This window comes from Heliangelus exortis, chromosome 1 (genome assembly GCF_036169615.1).
Source record: "Heliangelus exortis chromosome 1, bHelExo1.hap1, whole genome shotgun sequence".
NCBI classification, from domain to species: domain Eukaryota; kingdom Metazoa; phylum Chordata; class Aves; order Apodiformes; family Trochilidae; genus Heliangelus; species Heliangelus exortis.
This window is the reverse complement of record NC_092422.1, coordinates 132,618,868-132,639,691: the sequence shown is the minus strand read 5'-3', so window position 1 is coordinate 132,639,691 and position 20,824 is coordinate 132,618,868. Positions and strand designations below refer to the sequence as shown.

The following is a 20,824-nucleotide window of genomic DNA, read 5'->3' as shown; positions in this document are numbered from 1 at the left end:
ACACTTACTTCTCAGTGCAATTCTCTTGCAATTTAAAGAAAAAAAATAGAATGGAGGCAGGTTGCAGGTATTTTATGGTGAATTTTTTTTTCACACCCAGATTTACCTCTCTTCACAATTAACTCCCAGCTTATCAGTTCCTAATAAAATGCATTCTACTGCACCTAGAAGACAATTCTTCAGTAAGAAGTTACCAAAAAGAAAAAAACAGACCAAAAAAACCCCCATACTTATTTTTTAAGTACCTCCATTCGAATGAAGTTTCTTCTTAAAAGAAACTGTGGTGACCATGTCCCATTCTGCTTCATAACTACTTGGACAGTCACCTCCACGGGAACACTTTTCTTTAGGAGCTTGAGTCCACTCCACAACAGAACTGGAATCCTGAGGGGGGAATAAAAGTTACTATCAAAACACATAAGGCATGAAAGTTGAGCGAGTTTCTTAGATTTAACAAGAAGAATAAGATTAAAATTATCTATTGCATTAAAATCCTAAGAAATATTTTAAAGTTTTAAATGGGAAATTTGGACTTATTACTATGAGTCATAAAAGGTCTATTTACTTAATAAATTCAAAACAGTATTAAAATATCCTAGCTTCTCTTGCATACTCTAGCAACATAGCAAACTTTGTATTTAAAATTTACTTATTTCTTCTTTAGTCATATCCTCTTAATACTGCTTAAATACCATGTCACAGATTCTTGCAGTCTCCATAGACTTGTATTTTTATTTTGCATTAGAAGAGTACCTTTTCTGGTTTGAGTCTAATTAAGAACAGTGAATCACCAGACCAAAACATAATAGATACAGGGTGACTGCAGTGACCAGTGACTGTGATACATTTATTTGGTTTTACTGTATTTACAGACAGTCCTTTTATGCTTTATGTATCAAACCAATACAAATTACATACAGTCACATACACATGTATCCCAGCAACATGAGCTAGGGTGCAGTCCACAAATAGGATACATACATGTAGTTATTAATATCAATTACATTGATATAAATAGATCTTTATTCCAGTTATGAGATCATGCATGCATAAATTACCACAAAATAAACTGTAGAGAAGCTGAGTGAAGAACACTGGTAACTATCAAGCATACCTTTCCAGCACAGAGGATATTAGAAGCATCTAAAGTATCGTCATGGGGTCTCCAGTCTACTATTACTTCATTTTCCTACAATAGAAAGTCATAAAAAAAATAATACTACACAAAAAAGTTATGTATCCCTGTTTACTCATGGTATGATTATGTACAACTTGTGTATATATATATATATATATATACACAAATTATGCTGACAATATCAAACACTTTGTGATGTCTGTTCATTTACAAAATCCTATACATAAAAAGACATTAAAGATTTGCCAAACATGTTACATGATTTGCTAACAAATATATTAAGTTTCCATAACTGCATCATGCAAATACCTTTTCTATGACACGTAATACTCCTGAAATTAAGTTGTCCTGGTCATCATTTTTTCCACAGGATGAATGAATGAAAACTCCTTCTTGCTCATATACAACCTATAACAGAACAGGTAAAGAAATAAAACACATGACTTTAAACCTGTTTCTCTCTTTTGATGCACTCATTATCCATTTGGCTAGCCTGCCTAAGTAGAAGTGAACATCTCTATCTTGTTAGGTAATTTGTTACCTTTCCTTCCTCCCCACCCTCAAGATCTGAGTCTTTGACTTACCTAAAATGAAATTTGTTAAATTTACTCACTAAGCAATATGCTATTTTAATTTACTTTCCCAGTAAATAACAAAACTTTAAACACCTTTCTTACATAGCCTACCTTTCCCCCACTTGCCATTTATACATGTTGAAATTACAACCTTAATTTAAAAATGGACCACCTGCTGCACAAAAGCTCAACTCCACAAAAATAAAAAACTCCAGCCTTAAATCAAATAATAGCCCAATCTGGTGAATAACAAAGGTTCCACTTCAAAGGTAGAATACATGACAGCCAGATAAGAGAAGCTTGTAGGAGTACACACTGCCCATTTAACTTTTGCATTTAAACATTTACAATACTCTTCACAGTATTCTGATCATGTTAAAAAAAAAAAAAATCACAGAATTATTTTCTGTCAAAATTCTGTAAGCTCTTCAAAGCCACAAGCTAGGCATTAGGCTTAAAAGCTCTATAATGTAAATGGATTCTGGTTTAAACAATTCTCTAAGAGAACAGTGAAAAGTCCCTAATTTACCAAATAGATTTTATGGAAGTGAAATCCATAAAATAGAAACAGTAATTTTTTTATAAACCATGTTAACTTTACAACAAAGATGAAAATGCTGCCTTAAAAAATACATATCTTTAACAGCAAAACCTACTAATTCTTGACTCAGAGACAGATTTGGTATCTCTTTGATACGAAAACATCAGTGTCTCTTTTTCTCAACTTAGCAATTTGTCACTTTTCTAAAATCATCACAAGTGCAGTCAGGCCAGTAAACTAAAAAATTTAGGTGTTCAAGCTTAACTAGATAGACAAGAACACAGAGCTTGAAAACAGCAATAATAATCAGTTAAATCATCCTTTCTGTTGTAGATTTACTTCTTACATTTCTCTTCACTTTACTGCAAGTGAAAAATTTCTTCTGTCCTGTTTTATCACAGAAATATCACTTGGAAGAAAACTCCAGAGGTCATTTTGTTCAATCTCCCTCTTGAAGCATTATTAACAAGTAACCTTTCAAATATTGGAAGCCTTCTTAGCTTTTCTATATTAGTATTTTTCTTTTCTATCAAAAAAGATCTTCCCTCTATTTCTACCAAATTCCTGTTTTTAAACTCAGTCTCTGTTTAAAAAAGTCAACTTTGGAATTTACTTAGATTTTACCTTCTAGCTATTTGGACATGATCTATCATTACAATTAGTCAGAAGTATGAACTGATAAATCATGGGGACAGCTGTTCCAGCAAAAACTATTAGTATCAGGAGTTACACTGTTAGAATTGCATTTCTGACAATGTTACTATCACAAAGTATACCTTCCCAGTCTAGAAGATATGAAATTATTTTCCATCCCTTAATCTCTCAGAAGAACAAATGTTAACTTTCATGGGAAAAGACAGAACGGCTCCAATGCCATGGCTGTCATCCAACTGAATAATTCTACAATGCTTTGCATAACAGATTTGGTTCCCTACCCTGTTCTCCACCAAAACAGGCAATACAACTAAAGTGAACATATGCTCAGATGTTTGGAGGTTATCTGTAACACAGAACATCTCAGAATGATGCTTATTTTTCTCCCAAGACTACTTGGGAGAAAAACTCCAAGTTTGAAAGGCCACAAGTCCAAACCATTGGAATCTATTCTTACCCAATAACAGGTGTAATCTTGTACTAATTTTTTCCAACTGTTATCAAGTATTTAATATGGCCAAGCTTTATAAGTTCCAGTTTTAAATATCTTTGAAAAAAAACACTGAGTCACACATAGATGAGAGTCTAGAATATGCAATATGTAACTAACTTACAGAAGATTATCTAGGAAGTACTTTAGCTGCTTATCCTACTGCAAAACATTTTGGAAGTTGCCGTCTGTTGAATTACCTGAAATATTGAGCTGCTTTGTTTAACAGTACTTTGTAAGGTAACTCCATAACTGCATTTGAATAAGCTGGTTTTGACAATATGATTTTATAATCATATACTTGAAGATTAGCTACACTGGATAGCTATATTTCACACAATGTTCTTACCAAGCTGAAAATTTTAAAATGCTACAAAGTATTCTTATAGCACCTTACAGTAAAATACAGTTTGTGACAGATTTTTGTTTTCTGATTTTTATAGCAGTTGCAAGCTATAGTTGCAAGTCAATTCAAGGCGGGAAAGCGACATTAAATCAGACGTGCAAATAATAAGTACAAAGGAAAGTATCAAATAGAAAGATAATATACCAATCATTGGATTTGTGTAAAGAAACATTCCTCAAGAGACAACTCCTGTAACACTGTGTAGTTTAATCATGCATATTTGTTCTGTGCCTCCATAGCCTAATAATAAGGAAAACATTTGGTCCATCAGCATAGTTGGATCTCGTAAGCATCCAGGAAAACACATATTTCAAAACCAGGCAACTGCAGTGTACACTGCCGCTTGTCTGAACAGCAGATTACTGCAGAACACACAAGATTACTATCTTGAAATAAGATGTGGAAAAACAGTCAGCAAACACTGGAGGATGATCAGAAGCATCATTAAAACAGTAAGGTGTGTATGCAAAATCTACATAAGATCCTGGTACAGCAGAGACAGTAGAAGGAACCAGATTTGAGCAGGGCAAGATAACGAGCTCACTTCCCCCTTATTAGCAGTCAAAGTAACTATAACACCTCCAAACTGTACCAAAATCTTCATCACTGTTACCTGCCAACACCCCTTGTGGAGAAAAACTACCCAATCTCTTTTAAATCTGGGTAACTTTTTGGATTTAGTGACAGGGGTCTGTCATTTAGAAAGGCTTCATTATCCACTGTGTGAAAGAATGCAAAGGTTTTAAGATCATCTGTTCACTTAGGTTACTGTCTCATATTACGAGACAGAAAAAAAGTTACTGGCTCACCTTGGTTTTGTACTACTCATTAATATACATAGATCATGATGGTCTCCTTTTCAAAAGTGAGAAGTAGGTGGAATCAAGCTCAATCTTTCATTTTCTTTTTTGTATGATTAGAGCTACCACCGTTCCTCTAAGTTTACACAGCATGAATAAGCCCATCATTAAAAAAACCCAACAAGTTCATGTTAGTAAGTGTACAACACAGGTGACTGGATAAATTGATATATCTCCAGGGTTTTAATCAAAACATGTAAGATATTCCTCACCCCAATATTACACGCCCTTCCACCTAAGAAACCTGTGCTCTGTAGAGTCAACAGACTGGTCATGGAAATAAAACCCTAGGGAATGAAAGCAGCCTATACTGTTTAGATGCTCGAGGCCAAAAGGTGTTCAGCCAGGAAAGGTCTAACTACAGACTAAAACACTGTGTTTGTTTCTTGTTAAACCTATTAGCAAACATGTAACAGTCCACAGAAACACATGTTCCTCAGGTTTAGATGTTATTACACACATAAAAGCCAGACCCTGCAATCCCACAAGAAAAAACACAAATGAAAGGAGTGTCAAAAGCACACATCATAACAACTAAAACAAATGAAGATGTAATGTGACAAAAGCTAAACAACTTTGAAAATCACTTTATTTCAAACAAATTTTCATTCTGTCTTCTGGCTGTACATATATCAGAATTACTCAAAGATTTTCAGATACCTTACTAGCTTATAGATAGTTCTATGCAAGTTTCTAGATTAATCTATAGTAGCCTTAAGTTTCTCAAATAATTCAAACCGTAAGCATAACTACTGAAGGAAACACTATTGTAAAAGCACTCAGTTGGCAACTTTTTTTCTGTGAAGACATAATAGAGAATGTAGGGGGGAAAAAGCAGTTTGTATGAATTGAGTATTACTTTTTAATAATCCCAAAAGTTTGAAATAATATGCACCTAAGAAGTTAATATTTATAGGTCTTTCCTGCTTGGCAAGCAAGTCTGCAGCATGACTTTAGCCACGTTTATTTTTCCAGTTGTACAGAATGAAAATTAGGCCCACTGCCTATTTGATTCACAATCCTACCAAAAGGTAAACATATATTAACATTTTCCAAATGCTGCTAAGCCACCTTGACCTGTTGATTTGTTTTCTTTTTTTTCTGTAAGTGATACAGAAGTCAAAGACAAATTCACAATTCATTCTAATCAGTCATTAAAAACAGTGTCACACAGAGACCAGAGTTAGTATGTCTCATATAATGACAGGGGCTCTGTTAAAACAGTGAAATACTGAAGATTCATGAAGTAATCATTATCTACCCACCTATTATAAAAATCAGAGGGAAGTGGCAGGATGTAGGCTCAGTTTGCATGTCATGGCATATACTAATTTGGTTTCTGGAAAGCTGTTCAAGTGTTTTTATTCCATGTCCGGCAGAAAATAACTTTCTCAAGTCCTACTGTTGTCCCAGTAATACTTTCCGAGAAATCAGTTCTTAATACTCTAAGGACATAGCATGGACAGTGCATATCTCTAGCGTATTATGCTGCTTACAAAGAGCAGTCAAAAAGCCAGGTTTATAGCTTTTTATTGCCAGAGAGCATGAGCAAAAGGCCTGCAGAATACCACAGAACACAAGCAAAGTTTGGGGATTAAATGCTTCATTCTGGGATTAAATGCTTCCCATTGGGTAGTAATTTACAGTTTATGCAAAGCTGTACCAATTAGGTGAAAGATGGCAACACTACACCCAAAGATGAATGTAGACAGACAACAAAAAAGAGGTAAGATCTGGGGCTACCATGGAACAGGGTGGTTCTGCTCTCCTCACCCATGTATTTTTTCCATCCTGCCTGTGCTAGGCATCCTAAGTACTAGCCCCATATTTGCAGGTTCTGACAGAGGGTAAACAGATCAAAAGATGCAATGCAGAAAGAAAAAAAAGCAGGCCGATAAAATAAATCCAACTTAGGCAATGGTTGTCCTGAGAGTTCTTGCATCCACAAAAGAAAGTATCTTAGTTTAGAGCTGTGCTTTAAGTTAGAAAGAATATAACTCAATTAAAAAATCTGGATTACGCTGCTTTAATTTCCACCTCCCTCTGGAATATCTGAGGTTTCCCCAAAATTTACGACTCATCTACTGCAAAACTGTCACTGGGCATGTCGAAGTCTCAACTACATCAATAGTCTGCTTTCAATAACCAGATACCAGCAGATTTGAGTGCTCCCCAAAGAATCAAGCTAACATTATTTGGGCAACACGATCATCTTGCTCCACAGAAGATATTCTAGAACTTCTGGCAGTTAAATTTTAACCAAATATAAAGCCATACCCTTATATGTCTCTAGTTTGCTGACCCTATGGCTTGTTTTTATGAAAGTAAAGTTTCATATCCTGCTAGTCTTAAAAGAGTGAGTCTTACAAATAGCAAACTTCTAGAGTGGGGCATAAATGCCTTAAGTGAAAATGTCGAGTCTGTACCGATTTGCACTGTGTTTATCCCACATGGAGTGAAATTTCACTAGTTTGTGAGCTCTTCTAAAATCCTGCTGCCATCCAAAGAATGATTTGTGACCCAATGTGTTCCCAAAAGCAACAGAAAACTAACCCAGGCAAAAAATAAGCAGATGGGATTTTTGTATTATTTCAGATTGCTAAATCAAATCACTGAGAGCTCAAATGAGCTCAGGATCCAAGCAAGCAGAAGTGCAACACACAGGTGCAAAGACCTAGGGAAGTATGGAACTGCTCCTACCGAGAGCAGTAAAACATGAAATTCAGTCCAGTCACTTTACAAAGTCTGAGAAAGCACAACAGTAAGTTGGGTTTTTTTCTCTGTATCAAAAAAGATGTAGTAAAGAAGGCTGCTGAATTAGAAGTTGCAGTAGTAAGGTGCATTACCATTATGGACATGGAATAATTGAAATGGAGTTTTGCAACCTCTTAGGGATTTAGTCTCAAGCAAACAGATATTTTTTTTTTTAAAGGAACAAATCCGTAGCAATTTTGCAAAGAACTAACCCACAATTGCTTTAGCCTCTCATGTAAACTATGATAATATAGCTGTTTTCAGTAAAATCTTCCTAAAGAAAATGCTGATAAAGCCCAGCTGGGGGGCGGAAAAAAAAATTACCATAATACAATGAAGTGCTGGACTGATCTTAAAATGGATAAAAAAAGAAGAGCATCTTGTCTCTGTACACTTGGAAACTGGATGTGTATAGATAAAAGAGCTAAGAGAGCAGTATGGCGACCTTTACTGCTGTTAGGTGCTGTAAATGTAAAGAAGTTTAAGTTGCAACAATGCCAGGTGAACGAATCGCGTGCTCGGCCAGTTCTGGCTGAAACATGATAGAGTAAATCGGCACAAGCAAAATCTCTACAAAACTTTTCTGCCAGCTAAACGCACTCCCGAGCACCCTCCGAGAATCACAGCCATGGCTAATTACACATGTTCTCTTATATCAAGATCAGCATGAGGTCATTTACTGTTACAGGGTAGTAAAGTGAAATTGAAAACTATCACTCTCTAACCCTGGCTACATAAAATCAGATACTGAGATTTTAAAGCCTCGATAAAGGCTCCAGGAGCTTAACATTGCAAAGTAACACTTCTAGAAGACAAAATTACTGAATAAAAATACTCGTGCAATTGTGTCCACATGGACACAATTCACACCTGTTTCGGGGGAGAGGGAAGGAAAGCTGAAATGGTTGCCAATACCTTCCCTCCTGTAACATCAAACCAGGACATTTGAATCCTTGTTAAGCTCTACGGATTCACTCAAGAACAAGAGGCAAGGATCGGCGGCACGTTAAAATCTTGACATGACTAAATTATCTGGTATGGCCTTGTACCCTCCCCGGGGCAGGAACCCGCACACAACCAGCCAAAGGCCCGTAATGTCCACGAGTACCTCAGGGACACACGGCCACGTAGTCGGGACGAGTGCCGTTCCTTCAGCCCAGCCTTAGATCCTGCTCCGCAGAGAACAACCCCCGGTTCCGGGACTGTCCATCCCCAGCGCAGGGCGGCCTCTTCCTACGCCGAAGCCGACTCTCTGCGGAGCCCAGAGGCGACCTGGGGCAGCACGGGACGGAACGCAGCCCGAGCCGAGCCGGGCCGCGCTGGGCGGAAGGCGCTGCCAGCTGACACCACGGCCGCCCCGAACCGGGACCAAGTACCACCCGCCGGCCGCGACCCACTCCTGCGCGCCGCCGAGGGCGGCACAGGGGGCCCGCGTCCTCCTGCCACCGCCAGGCCCACCCGAGACGGGGGACTGCCCGTGTCCGGAGGAGTGGGCCCAGCCCTGTGAGGAGATCCCGCACCCGCGCACGGCGGACAGTCAAGGCCTCCCCGTCCGGCCACGCAGCGGCCCGGCCGCCCCTTCCCCTAGCTCCCGCCAACTATGACGACCACAGGGGAGGGAAGGGCCGCCGTGGCTGCCCGCAAGGGGCTGGGGCCCAGCCCGCCCGCCCCCGTTACCTTGCCGGTCGGAGTCGCCGCCGCCATGTTGCCTACGAGTGTTTATGATGACGTTGCGCTCCTCACGTGCTTCCCGCAGCTCCACAACAACTGCCCTCACAGAGTCGGAGGAGGCCGGACCGGACCGGACCGGACCGGACCGGAGACGCCACCGCTCACAACACTACCGGCCAGGGCAGGCCGGGCCCAGCGGTGTGGCGAGGCTCGGCCACGGGGAAGGGGAAGGGAGAAGGAAAAGGGGGGGCGGAGCGGGGCGGAGCAGGGCGGCAGAGCCCCGCCACAACCGGAGCTTCCAAGAATGGAGGGAAAATGGCGGTTTTTATTTGTTTTGTTTTGGGTTTTTTTTTCCCCTTCTTCTACTTTCCCCTCCCCTAAAGGCTGCGCGCTTTTTCCTTGGCGTTTTCGCTCGTTTTGAATCTCCCGCTCGCAGCTGCCTGTAATAGTAGTAGTAACGCTACTACTAAGTTTCTTCTCTCAGTTTTTCCACCACTAAAAACATGCCAGTTAACAGTGTATTACAGTGTACCTGTAGGCTCACCTGTGCTTCTCTATGCATTTTCCCTCATGCTTCCAGCATTCCCAGTTTTGGTTGTACAGACAATAAAAATAGACGGACAGAGTGGAGTTGAGCAGAGTAAGATGCAGACTCCAGATGTGAACACTGAGTGAGCAGCAGCTCCTGTACAGCTCTCATGACAGAAAAAGGATTTTTCACTCAATGGGTTTGTGTATCTATACACAAAAGCAGAGTTGTTTTGCCAAACATGGAAGTATGACTGAATAATGGCAAAACTGCTCTTCAGAAGAAGAAAGGGAGAAAACGATCCCTTGGCAGGTGACAAAGAAACTCAGAAAATTTTTGAAAGAGGTGGAGCACTGAAAGTAGGCAGGAAATGGTAAATTATTTCTAGACTGATTTCCTTAGGCATTTAATGTAACTAAACATTTAATTTGTTATGACTGGTTATTGTTGCCAGACTTTCAGTAATCAGCATTTGTAGTAAGGAGCTGCAGCTCAAAACCCTAACCCAAGAGACAAAACTCCTTAGTTATTCCTTAAGAAAAACAGCAGCGGGGGCTTTGGAGCTGGACTTGGAGAAAAGAAGAGGTATAAGACAGGTGCAATTTTAAAAGAATCATTGACCAGCAAGTATCTGATCATTTCTTAAGGTCAATGGAGCCTTAATGCTTATATAAGCATCATGGAGTTCTGGATAAGCATTGAGCAACAAACATGGAAAACTCATGACCTGACCAAAACCCTATGTTTAAAACATTCCTGATCTTTGGATCCAGAGTTGAGCCCAGCCCTACTCAACATGCAGTTGAAGAGATTAGAATGAAGAAAATAAGTTTCTGCAATCTTAAAACATAGACTTTAAAATGTACGCCATCAATTGTGCCATCATTTTGCAAATTTATAGGTACACTGCAAAAGCAACATATAAGTAATTTTGGCAAAGAGCTTTACAGACAAACATTGTATGGCAATGGAAGAATGATTGGAAACATATGTATCTTTAAAGATACTTTAAAACTTTGATTACTGGGAATTTCCCAAGAAGCACCATAACAGAGAAAAAGCTATGAAACAAACCTAATATTAAAAGGTTTCACTACTGTTATGCAGGCAAAACAGGAAACAGCATAGCATTACCTGAAAGAGCTATCAATTAAGTAAAGAATTAAAAGATTAATCTATTTCTGCTGGACATAAGTTAATGCTTGCATTTGCAAAGGCAATAAAATTTTACCAGAAAAAAATGGAACATGCAGTACAAGAGTATGTGTGCAAAGTTTGTCATTTACACAGGGCAAAGGAGTATCATCAACTTGTTATTTATTTAAAGCATTAAAGTTCAGTACATTTGTTTCTTATCTGGACTTAGGACCAACCAATCTTTGGGAATCATCCACTACTTCCAAACATAGCTCCTAAACACAGGTTCAGTTCCACTGAATTGCATTCCTTAGTCAGCCTTCTTTGCCAACCTGTGCACTCAGATCCTCCCCTGCAAAGCTGATTCTCAGCCACTCAATCCCCAGCCACACACACAGTACGCTACGTTACTTCAGTTTAAAGACTTGAGTGATACACACCACCAAATTCCATAGGGTGACACAGGAGGAGTAGGTTCCTTTCCCTTCTCTATAAGGCCATTAAGAAAACAACAGAGTATCCTGTAGCTATATGCTCAGTCCTTCACACACCACACTGATGAGAGCATAATACGAGGTATTCATGTTGGTGAACTACTTAGCTTCGTGGCTAAGCATCCTTCGTGTCTGAGTAGTTGGTGAACTACTTAGCATCCCCACAGCACCCCAGCCAGCACCAAGCCTGCAGCCACAAAGTGTGCGTGGCTTTCCTGTGCTTTCTGATGTTGTCATAGCTGTTATGTTCACCCAGCAGAGTTCCAAGATCCAGTTCTGTATTCAGAAGCGTCAGCTGCCTCCATGCTCAACCAGATGAAAACCTGGCCTGCACAAGACAAGAACAGATTCTGTCAAGTCCTTCCATCACAGGCTTAATTTGTATAAACAAAAACGCCACAACAAAGAAACAGAGATTAACATTTAAAAAATATCTTTCCCTTCTACCTCCTACTCACAGAAATAAGATATATTCTAAGCCTTGCTTTGACAGATGCAACCCAGAATTTTTCCAGGCTACTTCAGTTTATTATGAATGGGTAGTACATGAAGTGCTGTCCTGGACTCTGGGTGCAGCAGGAGACCCAAGAGGAAGCTGCAGACCAAGATTCTCTTGAGCTTCTCATATTTTAAGAGGTATTAGTCCTCAGCATTAATTATATTATAGACAATGAAGTAGATATCCCAGAATTTAGCTGTCACATCCTCTTGTTTTCCACATACAAAAGGAAAAGGTAAAGAAAGAATCCTCTTTTCCTATTCCACAATTAGGAGAGCAGGAGAGAGATCAAGCTATGGCTGCATGTATTCAAGTCAACCAAGTAAGCCTAGGGTACTGACCTACAGTCAGTCTTCCTGTTTAATCATTAACATATTCTTTTATATAACTATTTAGGTTAGACTCAGGATGGGGACACAGCCACTTCAAGCAAGCAGCATGTAAACATGATTTAAAGAGCAGAAGAGGGCTTAGCCACCTGGATGAAAGCTGCACTGTCCATTTGCTCTCAAGGCCAGAGCTCCTTATGCACCGTGGTCTAATTTATTTGCCAGTAAAAAAGTAGCCACTGGGAAAAATTAGGATCTTTTCTACTCACTGTCTCCACCTCGATGCAGAAACTGAGAAGTGAATATATTATAGCCTTTCTAACCTATTCTTCTAAGAAAACATAAAAAAACTAGTCTGCACAAGGAAAACATGCAGGTATAGCAACATCCCACACTTGGCTGCCTGCTGCCATGAGGTTAGGCAGGAGTAGGGACAAAGGAAATACATACACACAGACTGAAATTAAAAGGAAGGAAATCCCTTTCCCCAGCAACATTTATTTGCATTTAGAGTGTCAAGGCATGGAGATGCAGTAAGACATGAAAGCAATACACTGGATGTGGAGCTTTCTTTAAGCATTTGCACTGTGTCACATTTTGTCTACCTATTACCACAACTGAGAAGTCTTGTTTGTGAATCTTCTATTTTCCTATCTATGTATATCAAGTATTAATAGTACTAATATTAAATGCTCTGCATTTGTCATACAAGGAGAGAGGCATGATTGCATCAGTCTCCCCAGAGACTAGTTGGAAGCTATTTGAGAGAGTGATGACTAAACAGAAGCTGATCTGTTGTTTGCCCATTGGCATTGACTAGCATTACCAGAGCTAGGAATGCAGAAAGCAAAGTCAAACAGCAGTAACTCCATTACTACTACACATGCATCACAACACCATCAACAGGCAACGTTTCCTAGAAAGAGCAGGAAACTAATGGAACGATTGTTTTAGGGTGGGAGTATTTCATGTGTACTTCATCTTAGCATGGGGTTATTTCATGCTGTATTTCATCCCAGCTGTTCAAAAAGCAATGCTTAGGATGGGTCTGTGCTGCTTACAGAAATTTATTTCCTTCTTTTAACTTGCTATTACAATTGACTTCGGAGATTGTTCCATTTTTCAAGCTGAAGTCCCTGAAAAAGAATCCCTGTGCCAAAGTGCCAAAGGATGGTCAAGTAGCCTTGAAGGCTCCAATCTGAGTATAGTTTAGTGTAATTTTAAGCCTGAAACCAACTTCTCTGACCAGTATGGGCACATCTTATGGTTGAGGATTGTTTTGCTATTATTCTCTGTCTCAAAAATAATAGGAGAGTAGGCTGTCAGTCAGAGGTACATTAGATACTCTGTTGCCTCAATTTTAAACATTTCACCGCAGGACTGTGGCTGCAGGAATTAACGACAGGCATCACACTTGCTCATCACCATTTAATATAGCCCCTTCAGTGAGATGCTGACAAACTTCTGAAACTACTTTTACACTAAAAACCTCTTACAAATTTTAGTTCCTTGAACAAAAAAGTCTCAGCGAATAAAAAATACAAATTCTGACACAAAGTAGGATATAGCTACAGACTTTTTAAAATGCAAATGGAAGGAGCCCTGATTTTTGAGTCGCTGGCTAGTTTTGCTAACAAGGTCCATCCACTTCTAATCCACAGCATCAGCTGAACAGCACTTTTCACTAGTAAAGTGAGCACATACGTTCTTGGTGGAGACAGGACATCAGGAGATCACAAACACAAAACTGATGGAAAAAGCCCAACTCTGAGCCTTGGTTCCGTGTTTGACTTGTTTTTGCTTCTTCCTTAAGGAAGCATGCCCAGGGTTAGTATTAATCTGGCAAATGTGGTTCAACAGAAACTGCTTCTTCCTTATGAACTGCTCAGGGCTCCAAGGACCACTTTTAAGAACCAAAGACGCATTTTGATGGGTCCCAGCTCACAGTACAACTTCCAGGGTATGTGCTAAGAAACGTTACCAAGTCTGCTTTGCCATCTTAAAGCCATCTTTCATCACATTATACTCAGATAGGTTCAAAAATTTGTTACTGTATTTATAATATAAAAAGCCTACAGTCTGTTTTTAGCAAATCTTTTTGTGAACAAAGCCCCTGCCCTGATCCTTTGGTAATTTTCAGGGCCACTTTATTACAGATGATTCATTAAGTTTCAAATTCTGACTTACTAAGATGTAGGAGAGAATTTTCAGATACAACAGTAACAGGTACTTTCAGCTGTCTTTATTGTAATGATTTTCAGTATGTATTTTTTCCCCTTTGTAATGATCCATTCTCACACACATTTTCCACTTTTAGTACTGATAGAGTTGCAGCCATGCTAGAGAAGTTCTTGGTTCCCTAGTTGATTCATAATTTGGAATTAATTTATCACAGAACTATCTAAAAGTAAGTGCACTGGTATATAAAATGAATTCTAAAGATGTATTGAAGATGTCCAGCTGCAGTGATACTCTGGGAAAACTGATGTTGTGAGGCCTCTGCTAGATACTATTTTTAAAAATTTTTTTTTCAAAACCTTTTATTCACATTTGCCACATAGAGCATACCTACAACATTTGACAACATCAAGTTACCTGATATTAAAAATGCGTCATTTCAGTGTGGCTTTTGCCCTGTTAACATTCTCTCAGGGCTAAAACCTATTCTATTTGAATGAGCCTGATAAGCTCAATGAGAAAATCTCCACTCTTTATTTGATGCAGAGGGAAACAGTAGCAAAGGATGAGGACAAGGCTGAGGTGCTCAACCTCCTTTGCCTCAGTTTTTAGCAGTGGAACTGATGTTCCCTGGACACCCAGCCACATGATCCAGGAGACAGGGAGGGGATGTAGAATGAGTTAATCACAATTAAAGAGGAAGTGGTCACTGACCTGCTACACCTCTTGGACACACACAAGTCTATGGGGCCGGAGGGGTTACACCCAAGAGAGTTGGCAAACATGCTTGCCAAGCCTCTTTCCATTATTCACTTGAAGTCCTGGATAACTGGGGAGGTCCCAATGGACTGGAGGGTAGCAAATGTAACACCCATCCACAGGAAAGGCAGAAAGGAGGAGCCAGGAAACTATAGACCTATCTGTCAGACCTCAGTATCAGGAAAGGTCCTGGAGCAGAACATCTTGAGTGCCATCACAAGCCATATAAAGGACCACCAAGGAATAGGGCCATGTTTGAACATGGGGAACTGAAGAAGGAGGGCATTTGGACTCTGAGAGGGGCAGAACACAAAGGGCGGGATCTGTTCCCTCCCATACTCTATAAACCTGGGGAAGGCCAGCAGCTCTGCCTCTCTTCCCGCTCGCTCCTGCCTGCTCCTTTACTACCAGCTCCTCACCTCCATCTATCAGGTACTGGGAAAGAGCCGTGGACACCCCACCCCCCATGGCCTATGTTGGCCATGCCGCAAGGGGCCCTTGGGCACCCATCCCTGTCCGCATCACAACCCAGTTGTGTGTATATGTATATATATATATTTGTAATTTTGTTACTTTATGCCTTATCTTATTGCCTTTCCCCTCTGCTAGCAAATATGTCTCAAATTATTTTCAGTATCCAGCTTAACATCTCCAGTCTTTAATCTCTATCTTTTCTTGTTGAGGGGGGAATAGAGAGTAATCCTGTCCTTGGGTTTGTGGTCTGCCCAAACCGCTAAGCCATGACTACCCAGTCAGCACAGGTTCTCCCTGACAAACCTGATTGCCTTCTATGACAAGATGACCCAGTTATTGGATGAAGGAGTCTGTGGATATTGTCTATCTAGACATTCAGAAAGCCTTTGACGCTGTTCCCCATAGAATTCTTGTGGAAAAACTCACTGCTGGTGGCCTGGATGAGCATAAGATGGGATCTCTCTATAGCTACCTAAAAAGGACACTGTAGAGAGGCTGGTGCTGGTCTCTTCTCACAGGTAATTAGTGATAGAACAAGAGGGAATGGATTCAAGCTGCAACAGGGTAGGTTTAGACTGGACATTAGGAAAAAATTGACAGAAAGTGTGGTCAGACACTAGAATAGGCTGCCCAGGGAAGTGGTTGAGTCACCATCCCTGGATGTGTGTAAGGGTCATTTAGATGCGGTATTGGGGAATATGGTTTAGAGGAGAACTTTGTAGAGTAGGGATGATTGTTGGACTTGGTGATCCCAAGTGTCTTTTCCAACATGAATGTTTCCGTGATTCTATGAGGTTATCTAATGAGAAAAAACAGATCAAGTCAGTCATAATGCCTGTATGATCAAATAGCCCTGATAGCACTTAAATCTTTAGTTATGAAGCATTTCCTTTTCTCTTTCCACTACAAAAAGCCCAACTAGGCAGTTTAAGTTTCCTGTTCCAAAAAAAAGAGAAACTACTTTTCCACTGTAAGTCCAGAATTCGTTGACCTTTCAGAACAGTGATGGTTAGCTCAATGAAAGCTCTGCAATTTAGCAGTTTCAACAGCTCAAAGAAATATTTCTTTCATGAGTTTGGATTTATCACAGGATGTCAGCTACTTAGCAATAAAAAGTACTCCTTGCTCTCTCCAGTCCTCCCAACTTGGATTTCTTTTAAATCACTTCCAGATTCAAGAATCAGGAGTTAGGTATCAGAGGTAGCAAGGCCTCGACAATAAACTTCCAATATTATCTCTTCACTGGTTTGGAGGCAAGATACGATCAATTGCTGGGGGACACTGTTGCAGTACTGCTATTCATCATCCTTTGTTGTCCTACTTTCAAATTGCATTGCTTCCGGGTGACCTACTATATAGCACTAAAAACCCTTGCAAGAGATCAGTAGACTAGAGACACTGAAAAAAAATGACTTGTCAAGAAATAATAAAAGCTCCTCTTAAAAAAAAACCAAACACCCAATGTTCTCTAACTAGAAGGAATGGGTATTACTGCTGTAGTACCTATTACTGTCTAGAAGAGCTAGAGAAGCAAGCAGATAACATGTATGTTTCCCTCCTTGTACACAGAGAGCTCCATCATGAAATCTTTCCTGTAGTAGTAAGTAATCCACTAGCAACAAGGATCAGTGCAGCCAACAAGCAGAAAGGGACAGTCCTCTCTTCATGTTCACCCTGCAACTGCAACAGGTCATGCTGCTTGTCTGGGTGCACAGAGCAGAAGGAATAGATGGAAACAATTATTTTTGCAGTCTTTCAACATCCTGGTATTGAATAAATACAATTAAAGCTCAAAACTGTCCAGTGACATACAAATGTCTACACAGGCCCTCCCTATAGTCAGATGCATTATTGTAGGGCTGTGGTACATGCCAATCAATTGCAGGTTTTTGCCAGGGTTTTGAAAAGAATTGAGAGAGCAGCTTGAAATAAATTTTCATTTTGAAAGTACAGCAATTTATCATTTTAATTAGATTAAAATATATATCAATCCAAAATATTTTCAGTTATCTTGGACAGAATACCTTTGTCATAATGGTTACAGTTCCATGCTTTCTAAGCCAACTCAAGAAACAGACTTTCCACAACTCTCAAAATAATTTCTTCATCTCATTCTGCTCAATACAGTGGCATAATGATAGCTCCAAAAATAGAAGATGGAAGGGTATACTTTGCTATTATTAGACAGAAAAAGCCTAAACTCAGTAGATAGCTACGTCACTGAGATTCAGATTGGTCCTAAATAGAGGAAAAATCTTGGTGTTGGGCAGAACTCCCAAAGAGTAGCACAAGCAACAGTGCCTGGCACAGAGAGCTAGTTGTGGGGCTGTCTTTGTTGAGCTTGTGCAGCAATTAGTGCCACGGATTTTGGGTCGTCTTCTGCAGCTTGACACAATTGTAGTAAAAGTCTTCCTCATCAAAATATATTACCTGACTTCTCAGGAAAAAAAAAAAAATCCTAAGACTTTACATAAATTAAGACTAACAAAGTGAGTTAATTGTAAAAAAAAAAAGACAAAACCCACAATTTAGCATAATCTAGTCAGATTTCAACTAACTCTGTACTGCATCTGAAAGCCTAGTTAAAGTTAGTGGTATTCTCCTCAGTAAAGCAAAAATAGTATTTCACAGAAGGAAAAACAAGCCAGGAAATAGTCTTAAAGCCTTGAATAAGACAACTGCCATTGCTGAAGACAATAACAACCCCACCAAGAAAAGCTTAACGCAGCACATCACTCAGCAGCCTACTACCAGCACCTTCAGTCTACTTGCCATTTTTTTCTACTTCTCCTTTCACCCCCACAAAAAGCAGAAAAATGAGAGGTGGCTGGTTCTAACTCTCTTATACCCATATTCTACCATACACACCACTTAACCACTTCCAGCTTGTTGAGATTCCCGATCCCTATTCATCCTCAAGCAGGATTCCTTCTTACCTTTCTTAAATTGTTTTTTTTCTGACAGCATTCAACATGCTGTCTCTCCAAATGAGGTTCAACCACCTTCCATGACCTTTTAGCAAAATTTTTTCATGTGGCTTGGGATCTAAAGTAGAAGTTAAATTACTAAGTTTCTTCAAGAACTGTAGGCAGAGATACAAGTTATGCACAACGAACAATAGAAGTGTCAAGATAAATGGTTGATACATATTTATGCAGTAGTAAGCAAGAATGCCTGTCCACAATGTATGAACAAAGAAAAGCACCTCCTTATGCTTTTTAAGGCAACATTTACTTAACTGCATTGAGACCAACCAACACAGTTCAGCTGCATATTGAATGCCCCAATCTTGGACCCACATGCCAGGTGACTGCAAACCAGACAACCTCATCATCCCCAAGCTTTACAGATAGTTATACTCACCTTCAAGTATACACAGGTAAATTTATTAGCGTGTCCTTGTCTATATCTGTCTACTTGGTCTTTTATAACTTCTGAATCATAGTCTTAAGTTCAATAAGACAGTGTCCATAAATAATTACTAATAGAGATCCATACTGCTGCTGTAGTTTTTTGACTTTTTCAGCAAGTGATGAAGTTACATAGGTAGCTCAAATATTACCAGTAGCAGCATCAAGACTGCGAGCAAGTTGTTTCAGAAAGGCATTTGTATTCATATACTATAATACAGAAGTCTCACTAATCTTTGTCAGGATTTGCTCTTGAAGTGTGCTCAGTATTGATTTCCATGCTATATAGCATGTGTGTGGCTGGTATTACCAATCCCACAATAAAAATAAACTGTTCTCAGTAGAATGGAAAACAGCATACTTGTTTCAGCAACAAGAAATCCATTTTCCTAGAGACATACAAATCAGGTAATTATCTAGATTCCAGCAAAGACAAGATCCTTGAAAACCAAGCCACACAGCAGTAATTTCAAGTTACCCAAGCTGTGTTTTCCTATGTATTTAATGCAAAGAACACTCTAGCAATATTCAATAAACATACTTTTTCCTGGAACTGTGGTATTTTATCTCCTAACAACCAAGTCTTAAAAATCCATCACTCTCAGCAATCTATATTTTACTTATGTGTTGGAAACCAACTTCCCTGACTTTATAAAACTATACTAAGCTAATACAAGTTAATATAACTAAGTTAATATAATGATATCCTGCTAAGCACAGGTTTAAAAGTTCCATTAAAAAAGTCCAATCTGTAGCTTAAGACAGGAGGGCTTCCAGAGAGCATTTTTCATGCTGTACCTTCATTTAAAAAAGTAACTTCTGACAATTTATTTTAAAAAATATATTGCTAATAGCAACCAGAACCTTTTTTAATCACAAAATTGTAAGCTTTCTTACCTCCACCTAAGCTTTCAGTATTAATCATTTTAACTAAGTCTCTTTAGTAAGAATTTAAGAGCTAGTAGCAACATGGCTTTGTAAGATTTTAATTGACAGAAGTTACACAAAATGCCCCTACCACAGGATAAACTGAAGAAAAACTTTAGCTGTAGGCAGAAAGATATATTCCACACACTGCTTCTATTTCAAAGTAGTCAGAAATATAGAATACAGAAATACATTTCTTTTGTGTAAATGTCTAGTATAAATTTCCAGACCACAATTGCATCTTCCCACTTCAATGAAGTGAAAGTACTTCTGCTCTGGAGAGAACCCATATCTGCTGGTAGAGGTAAGCCCTCATGACTCATCTATTTATCAAATCTAGTTGAGGGGGGGTTGGGTTTTTTCTGATCTCTGAAAAAAAATTTTTAAATAAAAAATCCGGAACTCCTATTCTGAGGAAATGCCAGTCTTAAAATAGAGGCTCACCAGTTTTACTTGTTGCATCAATATTTTATCACCTAGAAAAGCGACTTGCATCTAACTTTATGTATATGAAGGTACTGGGTTTATATCAAACTGATCTGTTTCTCAGCCTTGGCAGGGGTCACTGTTAAGTTAGATATAATGCAAGAATGTTAACTTAATGGCACTGCTACATATACAGTCATGAATTTTAGATTCAGGCCAACACTGTGCAGTCAACAAACTGCAACTTCACTATTGGCATCTTCACTAGCATGAGCAAACCACATCTGTTCATCATGCATACAATCTCATCAGAATAGCACACCAGTAAGTTTAAGAGAAAGTATCTACACCATGGTTTAGAAAGATTAAAAAAATGCACCAGGGCCAATCTGTATCAAAGCCATCTGTTATTTCAGAGAAAATAAAAAATCAGGTTGAAGGCAAGACACCGCTTGCACATCGGACTGATGAGTGTCTACTATTCCTTTTATGCATCAGAACATACCCACACCATTCAGTGCATTCATACACAATACTAATGCTACCCTTCAGAAAAAGGAAAGCCACGGAATA

At 39.2% G+C, this 20,824-nt stretch overlaps 1 protein-coding gene across 3 annotated transcripts in view; it reads right to left on the bottom strand.

Moving 5' to 3' along the window:
* TBC1D15 (TBC1 domain family member 15) overlaps positions 1-9,317 on the bottom strand; it is a 35,540-nt gene extending 26,223 nt beyond the window's left edge. For 2 of the 3 annotated variants that reach the window (XM_071767068.1, XM_071767058.1), the window contains exons 1-4: positions 9,096-9,317; positions 1,448-1,546; positions 1,115-1,189; positions 246-384 (exon numbers count right to left, since the gene is read on the bottom strand). In XM_071767068.1, coding sequence (XP_071623169.1) covers positions 246-384; positions 1,115-1,189; positions 1,448-1,546; positions 9,096-9,122 — 340 coding nt within the window. In that variant the 5' untranslated portion in view covers positions 9,123-9,317. Of the gene's footprint in view, positions 1-245; positions 385-1,114; positions 1,190-1,447; positions 1,547-8,526; positions 8,666-9,095 lie in introns of those variants that run through there. The other variant, XM_071767077.1, reaches the window with a different exon arrangement.
* Positions 9,318-20,824: the final 11,507 nt, after the last annotated feature.